Source organism: Chelonia mydas, chromosome 1 (assembly GCF_015237465.2).
Source record: "Chelonia mydas isolate rCheMyd1 chromosome 1, rCheMyd1.pri.v2, whole genome shotgun sequence".
NCBI classification, from domain to species: domain Eukaryota; kingdom Metazoa; phylum Chordata; order Testudines; family Cheloniidae; genus Chelonia; species Chelonia mydas.
This window is the reverse complement of record NC_057849.1, coordinates 94,627,514-94,643,116: the sequence shown is the minus strand read 5'-3', so window position 1 is coordinate 94,643,116 and position 15,603 is coordinate 94,627,514. Positions and strand designations below refer to the sequence as shown.

The window sequence follows — 15,603 nt, the reverse complement described above, 5'->3', positions numbered from 1 at the left end:
CCTGAGCACGCCACCACTTCTCCTGCCTCCCAGGCTTGTGGCACCAATCAGCTGTTTGGCTCGCAAGCCTGGGAGGGAAAGAAGCAGAGCGGGGCGGTGCTCAGGGGAGGAGGCGGAGCAGAGGTGAGCTGGGGCGGGGAGCGGTTCTCCTGTGTGCCGCCCCCCCCTTACTTGCTGCAGGCGGCCCTCCCCGCGTCCCCCTGCCCCAGCTTACATCCGCTCCACCGCCGCCCCCAACCACTTGGCGCCCTAGGCGACTGCCTAGTTCGCCTAGTGGTTGCACCGGCCCTGGGAACGGTGAACCGCAGCCAGTGGGAGCTGTGATCAGCCAAACCGGCAGACGCTGCAGGTAAACAAACCATCCCGGCCCGTCAGTAGATTTCCCTGGCGGGCCACATGCCAAAGGCTGCCGATCCCTGCAGTAAACGATAGCGGATGCGTTATCACCGGTTACATACTCTCTTGCTTTTTTGTCATTTTAATCTGCTCAAGCGTTTAAAAAAGATTGAAGGTCCTGACGTTCGTTCACCAAAGTCATAAAATATTGAAATGGGATGTTCCCAGTTCTGTCATACTTATCAATACACTTCTGCCAAAGTTATTAGGAGCAGCTGCTCAGGTAACAGTACTACAGTTTGTGTACAGTACAGCAAGAAAAGTCAGCACAAATACAAACCTGGGTTACAACAACTACTACAGCAATGCCAGTGGACGCTGGAGTGGAATCCCACTGAAGGGGTCTGCTTTGAGATTTCTTCATTCTGCCGATCATCCAACCCATACACAAACTCAGCAACAGGTACAGCATTTGTATCTGACAGACTATGTCACACACTAGCGGGAAAGAAAGAAAGTTAAATGTAGTCACAACAACATAATGGCAATTCCTTTCTCTAGGAGAAAAAACAGAGTAATGTGGCAACTGTATGGTAAACCAGTTACTGTAAAATTTATTACTTCTCAATATAATTTTCACTCTTTATTAAACACTATAGACTTTGAGACTGTGACTATATGGATTTTCATGCTGTGGATAATTCTCTATGTGAAATTTTATTTAATCAATTGTGAATTACATCATTATCAACATTTCCTTACTAAGGTCCCAATCCTGCAATTAGCTCCATACAGGCAGATGATTATATCATGCAGAATCTCACTGAAGACAAGAGACTAAGCACGGGCTCAAGCGTCCACCTTCATTAATCTGTTTATAAGGTCAGGAAACTAAAACTGAAGTCTATATATCAATTACTAAATATGTCTTTACCCTGCAAATACAAAATATATTAGAATGGGTTCCCTTATTTACCCAGCAGGACTTTTGTTTCCAAGATCAGATTCCTGCAGTGTAATTTCTTTAAGTTAAGCTGTATCTTTCTTAAGGAACAATACATCAACCTGAACAGAAAAACACATTTAGGACAAATTCTACCCTCTAAATACTGATGCCAATTCACTGGTGGAAGTGAGGACAAACTCTGACCATTCTTATTTAAAATGCAGGCATGATTGGAAAAATTACTATGTCCCATGGCACTGTGATGAAGTTTACAAACCCCATGTTGGGCCATGGCAGAAACGGGTGAGTGATTGGCCCTGGAGACTGCAAATGAAAAGAACCCTATCCTGTGGCACCTACTACTATAGCCAAACCCCGGGAAGGGGCTCCACCTATAGTACATAATCAAGAAGATTACAAAGGCAGAGCAGTCACGTTTTCAGAAGGGGCATCTCTATGAAACAGAAGACACTCTTTCTAGAATCAGAGGAAACTGGATTTGAAAGGTCTGAGGTCTTCTACTGGCTGGTGAAATGGCTCATTTTATAAGTGGCTTGACCAGCTGGTGAATGGGAAAGGATGCATCCAGGCCTCAGTGAGGTAAGAGAAAACCTGAGGAAAAACTTAAGGGGTTTTTGTTTCTGAGTTGTCTACAGAATAACCAAAGACTGACTGGGGTTTCCTAACTTAGCTTGTGACTAACCCTGACCAACACTTCATTTGGGGTGTTAGTCCTTGCTTAACTGGTTTAACTTTGGAATTTAAATAAACTTTCTTTTTCCTAATTTCACTGTGGGAGCTTGTCCACTTTTTTTTGCCACTGCTTGGCCCCACCTGACGGCTATGTGTACAAGCACCTTCTTAATCAGCAACTCTGATCCCTGTGCGTGTTTGTGTGCTGTCATATCTGCTCACTCCAGGGAAGGGAATTTTTTTAAAAAATTTTTATTACAACCTTTAACTCCTATTAGCCTTCCAATGGTGCTACTGCTAGGGGAGAGGAAAATGGACTACTAACTATACTCCAGTCACACATTTATTACCACCAGCACCAAATGAACCATCCAGAAAGAACATTGCTTGACTTTTAGCTCTTGGATTGAGTTTCTGACAGTGTTGGTGTAGCTTTGCTAGATCAATCATCTCTCTAGTTTTAATAAAGTGAGTAAACTTGTTACGGAAGACTCCGAGACAAACAAACTTTGAACAGAAATATTAACATAGAAATAATGGCATTATTTCTGTATCACAGACAAATTTAAGTATTTTTCACACACAAAAAATGTCTTCAAAATGTTATGGGCTATACGCCCACTCAAGGGATTACGTTTATGGTAAATGGTGGTCAGTGAGAGTACTTCCTTGATGTTTGGTAATAATAGCAAAACATGGATGTTAAATAATTAAGACCCAAGATACTGCCCCTGAGATTTATATAGCATTAAAGGTAGTTTATTGACCCTTAACGATTCCAGTATTTGGAGTCCTCATTTTGCTTATTTAAAAATTATTTTCAGGCCATTTTAATAAAGATGTACTAAGTTCTATCTTTAAAATCATAAAACCACATTTATCTGAGCAAAATAATATTGGGTTCCCAGGCTTGTAGGTGAGGAGGCAGCATGAATTATTTTGGTTATTTGAAATCAAGTCTACAGTACTGGATCAACTGCTTCAGGAACAAGCTCTGACTGCTATTCTGTAGAGTGGCATTATCAACTTTATTATGCCATCAGTATTTGGCTGTAGATATGGCATTCATCTGCCATGGCAGAGAAAAATCAAAAACAGGGAGATGACTGAAAACAAAACAGCCTGAAAATCTAGATGAATAAGAAAAGTGACTACTCTCCCCTTCTTAAAGATAACCTCTTCCCTACTAACAAGCTATGGACAAAGAGAATCTCTTTTAATCACAGCTCAGAGTTAGAGATTGTGAAATGTTCTGTGGCATTTGTGTGTGTGGAATACCAGACTGAGAGCTGAATAAACTCTACTGGTAGCTCAATGTGTCTTAATGTTTCCTTTTTTCCATAATGCAGTACGTGGATTCTTGGATAAAATCATATTATTTTTGTCCCCTTTGATAACTTTTGTAATTTGGTTGAGACCAATAAGGTTATCTTACTGTTTGATGAGATTTTCAAAACGCCTATCCCACCAGTACCACAGTTCAGTGTAGAGCCATGCACAGACTCAGCTGGTATGAAATTTACCTGCTTTCTTCATCATTCATTTCTCTCATCAGGCTTTCCAATATCCAGAAAAATCACTGTTTGAGTCTCACATTAAGAAGCTGCCTAAACTTAAAAGGATCTACTGACTTTTCACAGTGCTTGAAGTCAATGGAACTATTCATGTGAGTGAAGGTACATGCTTAAACTGTTGTAGAAGCAGGCCCTTAGGTTATAAGAGAAGTTGTAGAAAGATATTGGGATAGTATCAGAACCAGATATCTGGAGTGAAATCCTCGCCCCACTGAAGTCAATGTGAGTTTTGCCACTGATTTCAATATAATCAGGATTTCACCCTTTATATAAAAAAAAAGTCTGCGTTGAGAGCAGTAGCAGCTAGAAGAGATTGTTGCACTTCTGCAACCTACACTTGGTATTATCCATCCCTCAGAGCTGTGGTTGTGGCAGTAAGAAATCTTCCATATTTCTATCCTTTCATTCTGCCCTCCTGCTTCCTTTGGAAACTATTATCATAAAAAGAAAGGAGTAGGGAGGAAAACTCTCAGAGCCAAAACACCTTTTAAACTAAACTATTCTTAAAGCAAAGATAATGGGACAAAGAGAAGAAACTACCTCCTTGAATTAAGAGGATATGAAGATCTGGTGGGGGCTGAAATGTGAATACTACCCCAAGAAAAGAATCTAAACCCACAGTACACAGCAACCCAACATATACAAGGAAGTGCACAGCAGTGGCCTCAGCAAAGAAGTTCTGAGTAGGTTCATATATTCCATCTAACCTCACCTCTGGAGGCCAAAGAAAGGGTTTAATCACATGGCTAATGCACAGTCAGTGTGGATTCACTAGTTCAACTGTCCAAAACAAAGAATTAATGTAAGTTACTGTGGGGCCAGCTGCCACCAAGAGGCTGTTAATTCCAACTGCAAGTATTTGGACTCTGCATATTGTTTCTGTTGGCTAATGAGAGACAGTGTACAAAATTATATGCCATGACATAGTGGCAGAGAAGAAAATATGTCATCCTTAAAGCTAAAAACAAACACTTTCATACATATTGATTTGTAAAACAATCACACTTACCAAAGTAGTGCAATAATCAAAGACTCCTTTATTTTGCATAGAAATTGAATCCCTGCTGTCTAACGAAATGGAACTTTATCTACGGGAATTTCCATAACTTAATGACAACCTGATCAACAGCTGTCAGATTTCTGCTCACTGAAAGGGTCAGAAAGTGGGATCCAGTATAAAACCTGTACAAGTTCTAAACCTTCAGCTTGAACACATTTATAGCCAGATAAAATAATCTGATTACAGACCCCTGGCAAGAAAACTATGGGATCTACTTTATCAGGTGTGTACTAGTAAGTGTTAATATTCTATGAAGGTGACATGAGCCTAAAATTATATTTGCATCATTTCATCACACAACTTCAAATCCTTTATTCAGTTTTCAGCAAACATATTCACTTATTAATACAGTTTGTATGATTTCCTTCCTAAAGGCCAGATTATGATCCTTACTCCCACATGTGATCAGTCAGCAATACAAGTAGTCCCACTGGCTTAAAAATGTCTGACACTTACTAGCTGCTAGGAGCCCCGCAGTAAGGTTCAGAGACTGCACTCTAGAAGAGGAAAGGTGCTGGGATTTATATTAAACAAATAGGTTCTAGACGGGAGGTCAGGGCTTCTCATCTAGCTTTTGCCACTGAGCCTCACTGGTGGAGTTCCTCTCTTGTCTGTTGTATCTACCTGTGGTTAGGTAGGTTTATTCCTCCAGCCAGTAGGAGTCTGACAAATTTTGTCAAGCCCTCTATTTTAAGATACAAGATCATGCAAACAAGTGACTTAATAATCATTGAGTAAAGTGAGCGCTGGACCACGGGCTACACTAGAGCTCCCAAAAAGATTCCAAAGGACATCCAATTCGGCTGCCAGAGGTCTGTGGAAGTCCAGAACAGCAGGCCAGGATTTGTGATAACTTGTGAGGAGATACTTTGCTATTTAGGTTCTTACACTGCATGTTACACCTGAGTTCCAGTTTCTTGGAAAGTTTCAGTCAAGTAGAAAGGCAAATGTATTATCTTGGAAAGAACCCCTCTATATTTCTAACCAGAACTTCAGAACAACCAAAGCAGCGGCAGCCTGCGAAGAAGCCAGCCAAGATTATACATAACTAGTGCATGTTGGGACAGGATGCTCTAGGGTGTTTTGGTTCCAGTTAGACATTCAGCAAAGCTGGATGAAATCAAGAAAGCTGCTTTGTGCTAATACTGAGTCTTAGGGTAATTTTTTGGCACAGCTCTAATCTTAAAATGTTTGTGCTATAAAATACAGCATTTTCCATTAAAAACAATTCTATATATAGAAGTGGAGGGTCCATAAATTATAAAATGGATATAAATTTTTAAAACGCATTAGTACTCAAGAAAACACACACTAACAATTTAATCCAGCAAAATGCTTCAGCGTGTGGATAACCTTACTCATATGATAGTCCCCTAGACTTAAATGAGAATATTTGCTGAGAAAAAGGTATATGCCTAAATGTCTGCAAGGTTAGGTTTTAGGGCATTCTTAAATCACACCTTAATTCCATAACTCTTAAAAATACCCAGAAAAAAGCCACTATTTTAAAGAAATAGCTGCGTTTCATATATTTAAAATAAAGTAGTGCTATATACCTGAGATCAGAATCTGACTCTAAATGTTAGCATTGGTTAACATGCTTTAACCGATTTCTCTACATTACTCTGCATAAACATGTTGAAAAAAGTACGTTTTCTTAAGCATACTCACATTCTGCCAGACTTCCCATAAAAGGTGCCCCTATTCCATCTTTAGCGTAACTAATAAAAAACAGGAGATAATAAATGGTCTAAGTTAGTCAGTATTAAATTTCTCTTCCTTCTTAGAGATACAGCTAAGTAACTACACCTCTACCCCAATATAACGTGGTCCTTGGGAGCCAAAAAATCTTACCGCGTTATATTGAACTTGCTTTGGCCTCGGGCGTTTCCGTTATTAATAGTCACTTCCTGCCCCCGACCGACCTCTCAGAACCCCTGACCTATCCAACCCCTCCCGCTCCTTGTCCCAACTAGCCCCTCCAGAGACCCGCTGCCCCTAACCACCCTCCCAAGACCTCACCCTCTATCTAAGCTCCCCTGCTCCTTGTCCCCTGACTGCCCCAACCCCTATCCACACCCCCGCCCCCTGACAGGCCCCCCCGGGACTCCTATCCAATGCCCCTGTTCCCTGTCCCCTGGCCGCCCCGCCCCCAGAACCTCCAACCATCCAACCCCCCCTGCTCCCTGATCGCCCCCCCCGAGATCCTCTGCCCCTTATCCAACCCCTCAGCCCCAGCCCGGCCCCCTTAACATGCCGCTCAGAGCTGATCCACCGGAGCGCATGCGCTTATCCACCGGAGAGCGCAGCCCTGCCCCCCAGAAAGCTGCTTTACTGCATTATATCCGAATTTGTGTTATATCGGGTCGCGTTATATCGGAGTAGAGGTGTACATAGTTGTAACAAGTCAACCCTACAAGTTTTGCCATGACCAATGTTCCCTCTAATTTTTTCCATCCATATGCAGAATAAATTTTACTATGTGCACCGAGATATATGCAGATGTGCACCACCAGTATAAATGAAAAACATATATATATATATTTTTAAAAGTTACCATAGGGATAATTACTCCAGCCAGGACAGGTTAGGCATTTTAGACCTCACTATTCAAAGAATTAAATTTAAGTGTAGGAGAAATAAAAATTACAAAATGCATAGACCAGTCAAAAAAACTAAAACAACACACTTTGAAAGAATAAAATTACAGAGAATGTATGTGCATTGCAGAAAGTACCAAGAAGTAACAACAATAATAATACAAGTATGTGTTGGGAGGCGAGCGTGAAAGAGACAGTGCGTGTGTGCTGGCTGCTGGGGAAGTTTCTGAGAGATGCCATGCACGGTCTCTTTAAGGCACTCATTCACTGGCAAGGGAAGGCTCGTTCAGCCTCAGACAGCAGCAGCTCTCTCCTGCTCTGAGTCCTGAGCCAGGCTGTCCCCTCTCCCCTGTTCTGTGGAGATGGGGTACACCTGACATCAACAGTCCCCCCCCGCCCCTCTGCATAGCCAGCAGGAGGATCCTGGGAGCAGCTGCAGGAGCAATGTGGTTGCAAAGCAGTGGGGGGAGGGGCACCTGAACACATGCTGCCGGATGTGCGCAGCTCTGCTAATCAAGTGCACAGCACTTGAATCACTCCTGGGCGACCACCCAACCGCGCAGTTTAGAGGGAACACAGGTCATGACCATCATTACCTCTAGCCTTACTGATCTCTACAGCTGCCTCCTTCCTCATTTAAGGGAATTTGAAAATGGAAAGACAACTAATTAAAGTTACCTTGAGAAATGCAGGTAGTTGGCAAATGCTGAGCCAGCCTGAAACACTAATACTGTTGACAGAACCTTTAAGACAGTATGCATAGGTCCACCTTTCTTCAGAGTTTGCCATAGTGATTGAGCATAGATGCAAGCAGCTACAAAGTACGCTAGGACGAGTAGGAAAAAGAATTCATGTAATCCTGGGAAGAGAAGAAATGCAGTTTAATATAATAAAGTGAATTATGGCACATAACAAGTACTACCTAAGATGCTCTTACTACAAGACAAGCAATATTAAGTTATGTAGTTGTTACTACATAGCAACATAAAAGTGATAGTAAAGACAGATTAGCATTCAACTACTTTCTCTTATCCTTCCCACACAGTAATAGAAGAAAAAACTCTTCATGTGTCAGTTAATTCTTTAAGGTGGCTGGTCATTATTTGACCTGTAAAGTCTTTGTCCACCAAAAATACCTATCTTGAATACAAAGAGGCATTCTGTAAACAATTTATCTTTAAAAAAACCCCACAAACATATGTAAGAATTACTGGAAAATCATAAATAGTAAATAGTTTCCTATAACTAGGCTTGGCAGAATTTGACTTTTTTTTTTTAATAACTTTGACAGATAACATTGATGTTAACTTTTAAGCCTTTTTTATGTTTATCAATTTAAATTTTCACAGTTGCACAAAATTCTTGGGGGGGGGGTGTCAGACAATTATTAATGACCGTTGAGATTCAAGAAGTTAAAGCTTTACAACCATTAGAACACAAACTGTCAGCAGCACATGTCAAAACATACAAAGTAAATATCCTTAAATCAAATGCTAATAAATTCTCAGCCAATTTTTTCATACTTTGACTATCCGTAAATTTCTATCATCATCACTGGAATTTTTTTTGTCATATGTGTCTATAGTGAAGTTGAGGTTTACCAGTATTTACCAATAAAAATCTAATCCTACCTATAAAGTAAACCATAGCCTAGCTCAATGGGTAGTCAGGAACATCTACAATAAATAGGTGAAAGTTTAAACTGTTATTTATCTTCAAAGACAGGATCTGAGATGAGGAGAGACAGCAGATACACATTTGAGGTAAGCCTGTCTAACCACTGGGTGTCACTCTTACACCACATAAAATGAAGTATGTTTAGCCCAGATAGCACCTGTGTCCAAAGGAGAAGTTAAAGGCAGAGCTGTGTGAAGAAAGGTAATTCCGTTTTGGGGAAGATTTTGATATTTTGAAATCTGGTTTTGTTCCAATTTGGAATGAAAACCAAATGTTTCAAAATTCTCTCTGAAAGGGAAAGACTTGGGGTCCCTGGCTCAGGAGCAGTTTGCCTGGCTGACTGTCCTGGAGCCACAGACCCTGGGAGCCCAAGCTGCTAAGGAGCCTCAAACTTGGGAGCCAGTGTGGGGGAAATCAGGCTCTTGGCAAGCCGGGCAGGCTGCCAATGAGCTTGATGGGTGAGCTGTCAGGAAACCAACATGTTTCCAGTGAAAACCTACCTGGTTTCTATCAGACTTTTGTTGAAACTGGACCATCTCCATAGAACATTTTGATTTCAACAATCTGCATTCTCGGATAGAAAACAGTTCTGTCACAGAATTTCCAACCAGCTAGTTAAATGGGATAGGAAATCTAGAACAAGCATACGTGGTTCCATGTCTATTAACCAAAGAAGGGAATCTGTGTGGATGAAGTATGAACATTTGCCAGTGCAGCTAGAGATTAAGACTGAAGGTGGTCAATGATGGATACACACATGGTGGATGGAATTATAGTCTCCTTACACCTCAACTGTTAAGAAGCTAATAAGGAGATATTCATTACAAGCCTTTTCTAAATAGACCCTTCTGTTTCTCCCATCTAGATTATCCATTTCTCTTCTTTCTTCATAGTTCTTTATTTTATAGGGAAAATATGTATATTGTACCAGATTCCACCACTTTTACTTGCACTGGCTGTTCCTTACTGCATAAATAGCTCCACTGAAATTGAAAATTTCATGCAAACTTATTTACAGGTTGGATTAATGCAATCTGGAACCCTAGAAACACCATGACATAGGGGTTCCCCTCCTTTCAGAGGCAGGAGCACAGAGCCCCTTTCCCCCACCTCCACTCACTCTCCCCCCTCTGGGAGTAGCAAGAGGACAACCAGTACTTAGCTCACCTGCAGAGCTAAATCTATTTGGGTGGGAGGGCATGCCAGGCTCACTGCACTCTTTTTCTGTAACATATTCTCCTGTTAGGGTTGTGTGGTGGGGCCTCCCAAGGCAGTGGGCCCTGGAGTTAACTCTTAATTGAGATATGTAAAGCAGTTCATATCAGCCTTCATCTGTTATGCTTGGGTCACTTTTTCAAGCTTTTCTTTGTAACCTTGAAGGCTGGAAATTTGTACTTTCTCAATAAAAGATGGGACTACCATAATTGTATGGCTTTAGAAGCTGGGGCCCTAGCTATAGGGGGAATCTTTGCTTTATTCTGTCCTTGATGATTTAGACATACTTAACTGAAATTTCATTGGCAGAAAGTTCACACAGTGTATTCTGGATTTGTACCATAAATCTTATATATTTCTTAAAGAATTACTAGGACTATCACTTTCTCAAAGCCGAAGTCCAAAGGAGGCTACATGACGTCAAAAACAAAGCCTCTGAGATCCAGGGTTTCGTAGATCAGGATGACAAGAGAAGCTTTCTTTCAAAGCAACAAAAGCTATATACGGGCCAAGCTCCAAAGGCCAACCCCCTTATGTTCCCAGGATGGCTCCACCCTCTTCAAGGACAATGCAGCCATTAAACAATGCTGGAAGGAGCACTTTGAGAGCCTACTAAACTGTGAATTCACGGTCTCTGAAGACACCATCGAGTTTATTCCACAATGCTCAGCAATGCAACACCGTGCTGATCCTCCATCTTCTGAGGGGAAGTCCAGAAGCATGCCATCACCCAGACAAAAAAAAAAAAAAAAAAAAAAATCACAAGGCACCAGGCCCAAATGGCATCCTAGCTGAGGTTTTTAAAGCTGGTGGAACAATGCTTCAGCACAAACTTTGCCAAATCCTCGACAAAACCTGGACTTGCAAAGAAATTCCACATGATTTTAAGAACGCCAAGATTGTTACAATATTCAAGAAATGGGACAAATCTTTGTGCAAGAATTACAGAGGTACTGCCCTCATCTGCATTGCAGGGAAGATCCTTGCCCAGATCCTACTGAACTGCCTCCTCCCCCTTGCCAAGGAATTCCTCCCCAAATCACAGTGTGGCTTCAGGCCATCCCAAGGCACAACTGACATGATCTTTGTGGCATGACTGATTCAGGAGAAGTGCAAAGAGCAACACCAGGAATATTCATGGCATTCATCCACCTAACCAAGGCCTTTGACTCTATCAATCGTGATGCCTATGGAAGGTACTGTGTAGGTTTGGCTGTCCACAGAAATTCATTTCCATCATCACACTACTCCATGATGGGATGACTGCCACCATTCTGTGCAACGGCTCAGAGACCAAATCATTAATCATTCGCAATGGTGTCAAGTAGGGCTTCATTGCTCCAACAATCTTCTCCATTTACCTTGCCATGATCCCGATTCTCATCTGCGACCACCTTCCTGATGGAATTGGGATTGAGTATCCTATGGATGGCCAACTCCTCTATCTCCAGTGTCTCCAAACAAAATCTAAGATCACAAGAACTGGCATCGCTGACCTTCAGTATGCGGATGACTGTGTCATTCTCGCACACACAGAGGCAAAGCACCCTAAATCTTTTTGCAGATGCCTATCACGGCCTGGGTGTCTGTCTCAACATTGGGAAAACCAAGGTACTGTACCAGCCCTCAACTGCACAAACTACTCTTCGTACTCCACAAATAAACAGCACGTTTTAAACAAACAAAAGGAAGTATTTTTTCACACTATGCAGTCAACCTGTGGAACTCCTTGCCAGAGAATGTTGTGAAGGCCAAGCCTGCAACAGGGTTAAAAAAAAGAACTAGATAAGTTCATGAAGGATAGGTCCATCAAAGGCTATTAGTCAGGATGGGGTCCCTAGCCTCTGTTTGCCAGAAGCTGGGAATGAGCGACAGGGGATGGATCACTTGATGATTACCTGTTCTGTTCATTCTCTCTGGGGCACCTGGGATTGGTCAGTGTCAGAAGACAGGATACTGGGCTTGATGGACCTTTGGTTTGACCCAGTATGGCCGTTCTTATGTTCACCATCGGAGGAGAACCTCTGGAAAATGTGGACCATTTCCCACACCTTGGCAGCCACCTCTCCCAAACAGCCAGCATTGACACACAAATCAAATACAGGATCTGCTGTGCCAGCATATCCTTTGGAAGACTACTCAAATGAGTCTTCAATTATAGGGATCTGCAAACAGGCACCAAGATCTTGGTTCACCAGGTAGTTGTCATCGCCACCATTTTCTATGGGCGTGAGACCTAGGTAACCTACAGATGACATCTCAAATGGCTGGAGTGGTTCCAGCAGCGCTGCATCAGATGTATTCTCAGGATCGGTTGGGAAGACCCAAAGCACTAACATCAGCATTCTCTCTGCAGCCAACATCAGCAGTGCAGAAGTGAAGGTCATGAAACACCAACTCCGTACGTATGCTTGACACTTGCCTCCCAAAGCAAGTACTGTTCTCTCAGTTAAGTCAGGGAAGAAAGGCTTGCGGAGGGCAGCGAAAGCGCTCCAAAGACATATTGAAAGTACACCTTAAAAAGGGAGACATCAACCCAACAAACTGGGAGGATTTGGCATGGAACAGAACACAGTGGTGCCACACCATACACCGACCCACAGCTCGCTTTGAGGAGAACAGATGTGCTCATGGAGGAAAGAAAGGACACAACAGTCCAGCCAACAAATGTCTCCTCCAACATCAGACCTGTCACTGCTGTGGGAAAATCTGCAGGGCACGAATTGGGCTCCTCAGTCACCTAAAAAATCCACCAATGAACCCCTTTGGCAGACATCATCCTTGCATCGAGGGACAGCTGAAGAAGAGAAGGCGAAGACTAGGACTAAATAAATGACTAACGGAATTAGTCTACGCCTAGGGTACTTTATTGGCAAAGGTGTCAGATTTGATCAAACAGTTTTCCTAGGGCTGATTTCTTACTGGGTAGCAACAGCAAGTTGACTGCTGTACAAACAGATGAAGACACTGTTCCTGCTCCAGTGAGTTACAGCCTAAATTACTCAGACAATCCAGTTCAAACATACACAATGAAGGCTGAAGTTTCAGCCTGTAGTGCAGGTATTTTGCATATGTATAGTTTCTATACACACTCATGTCTAATTCTTGGAAGCAGTCACAGTGTTTCTAAGGAGCGATTTAGTGCGGATAGCATGGGCTTGTCTAAATATAAATTGCACTGCTGTAACTATATTGGTCTAGTTCAGTGGCACAACCCGCATAGTGTGGACATTTAAGACGCTAATGGTGCCTTAACAAATATAGCTTCTTTGTACCAATATAACTGCATCCACTCGGGGGAGGGTTGTATTGATATGACTCTTTTGATTAAGGGTGTGATTTTTTTTACCCAAATGTTATATCAATACAAAAACTGCATGTAGACGAGGTGTACGATGCACAAGGAGGGAGCAAATTCCAAGCATAAAAGATGGAAGGCATGGAATAAGGCAAGACGACAAAGTGGATGAAGGATACAAAAACAGGAGGCAGGAATAAGGCTTTAACAAGCACACAAAGACTGAGAATGGTAATGGGAACATGTTTAGGGGATATAACTGTGCAGATGCAAAAGCAGCCCAAGGGAATTCCATGCTAAAATCCCACTCAGGCTCCTTCAACAATACAAGCCTTCATGTGAAAGGCAAGAATAAGCCTATAAATGGATATGAAGAGGGGAGCGCCATAGAGAGATCCATGAAGTACAGATTTTAGCAGCAGTGCTTTGGACAGATTGAAGATGACTAAAACAAGAAGCAGGGAGGAGAAGAGGACTAAGGTTTGGACAAGTGCATTCTAGAGGTAGGGAGAGATAGCATAGATTTTTGAAGCGATGTACAGGAAGAACTGACATGATTTGGTGACAGCCTGGATATGGGGAAGAAGTATTAGGGGGAAAAGAGGAGTCAAGGATGACAATGAGGTTTTGAGCTGCGTGATGGGTGTGTGTAAGGGGAGAAATGAGATCAAGTTTAAGTTGACAGTAGGTCAACCACGATGATTTGTCACAAGATAGCCAATCAATCAACTGAAACAATACAACAAATTTAATACACTAAATTCCATACCATATTAGTATTATGAAAATATTAATAGGGTACAATGAAACAAATCTATATAGAATGATTTTAAGTCCAAGCCTAAAGGTACCCATTATAGAAGGTAATGCAACATATTACTGATTTTAGTGCTAGCTTGAGGTTTCACTTGTTCCTGCAGTCTACATTCTTGGTGAAAAGTTCAAAACCAAACAAGCAATAAAGCTCCCCAAAATTTTCAATAAACTTCAATCTTTATCATGAACATCTTAATTCTAGGACAGTTCTATCCTTGACACTAAGAGATAAAACCCATAAATGCACCTAAAGAACTAACCATGTCAAATGAATAAAGTATATGGTGAATTAGATTATCAGGACTGTTGAATATGCAACAAATGAGAACCTAACAAATGAAGTACTCTCTTAAAAGGTATATAACTGATCAAGGCCAATCCCATTTTGGGGAGTTGAGAATTCATGTATGTAAAGCACTTTGAAGATAAACATTAAATAAATCATATTTTTCTTACCACTTCTAAAAGGCCCACATTGGATTACAATACAACTACTTTGTACTGCAGCAACATAAAACTTCAATATGCCATAGCAGATCCCAGTTATTTCAAGATAAACACTGGACAAGCTGACTGTTTGATGTTACCCTTTTAAATTCATCTATTTCTCTGATTAGACCAGAGTTGGATAATTAGGTTAAAGATCTAGAAAGGCTCATGTTAGAAAAATTCATCAGGATTGCCTACTCTCTGAGAAAGTATTGTCCCACAAGTGAAAGGCTTAGCCATCCATTTATCCAAATACACACTTTTTTAAACACAGTGAGCACTGATTTATTTGATGATCAGATCCTTATCTTATTGATCTAATTTCAAGAAAAAAATCTTACCCGATTCCCCTGCGCTAAAGTGATCTAATGGATTCCCTTCTGCATCTGGGTTTAGTAACACCATTTCAAATTGAATATCCTCGGATTCAGAATTTTCATAATTCTCCTCGCAGGTAAACTTGTCTACATAAAACACATACCACGTTTCTGGATATGGAATCTGGGTCACTGTCAGATTTTGCTCTGTGTGGTTCATAGGCACTTTAAAAAGAAACAAAGAATGAAGTAAGCATTTAATGTACTACAAACTAACTCTTCTGAAAACTATTAAATCTTCTCAGATATAATACACTGTGATGCTTCCCAGGGGAACCCAGGTTGAGAGGTACCTTCCTACTACCTGCCCTTAGCATGAGGAAGCCTTCTTTATGTCTACCAAGGGTCAGCTCCCCAACTCCAGTGCCAGTGGGCAACATAGGCACTCCCCTCCAGGTTTTGCAGGCCCTAATGTGGTTAGCGATTTTCACATCCCAACCCTTGAACCGTCTAAGAAGCATCTCCCTGGAGTGTCCAGCATCTAGTTTACTAGACACTCGCAGTGTTCAGAGATTTACTGTT

General features: G+C 41.6%; 1 protein-coding gene across 5 annotated transcripts in view; it reads right to left on the bottom strand.

Annotated features, from left to right (window-relative positions):
- The window catches only part of GPR180 (G protein-coupled receptor 180), a 31,426-nt gene that overhangs the window by 6,468 nt on the left and 9,355 nt on the right, over positions 1-15,603 (bottom strand). For all 5 annotated transcript variants that reach the window (XM_037895779.2, XM_043534567.1, XM_043534579.1 and 2 more), the window contains 4 exons: positions 15,046-15,246; positions 7,888-8,068; positions 6,281-6,330; positions 677-834 (listed from right to left, as the gene is read on the bottom strand). In XM_037895779.2, the coding sequence (XP_037751707.1) occupies positions 677-834; positions 6,281-6,330; positions 7,888-8,068; positions 15,046-15,246 (590 nt within the window). The remainder of the gene's footprint in view (positions 1-676; positions 835-6,280; positions 6,331-7,887; positions 8,069-15,045; positions 15,247-15,603) is intronic.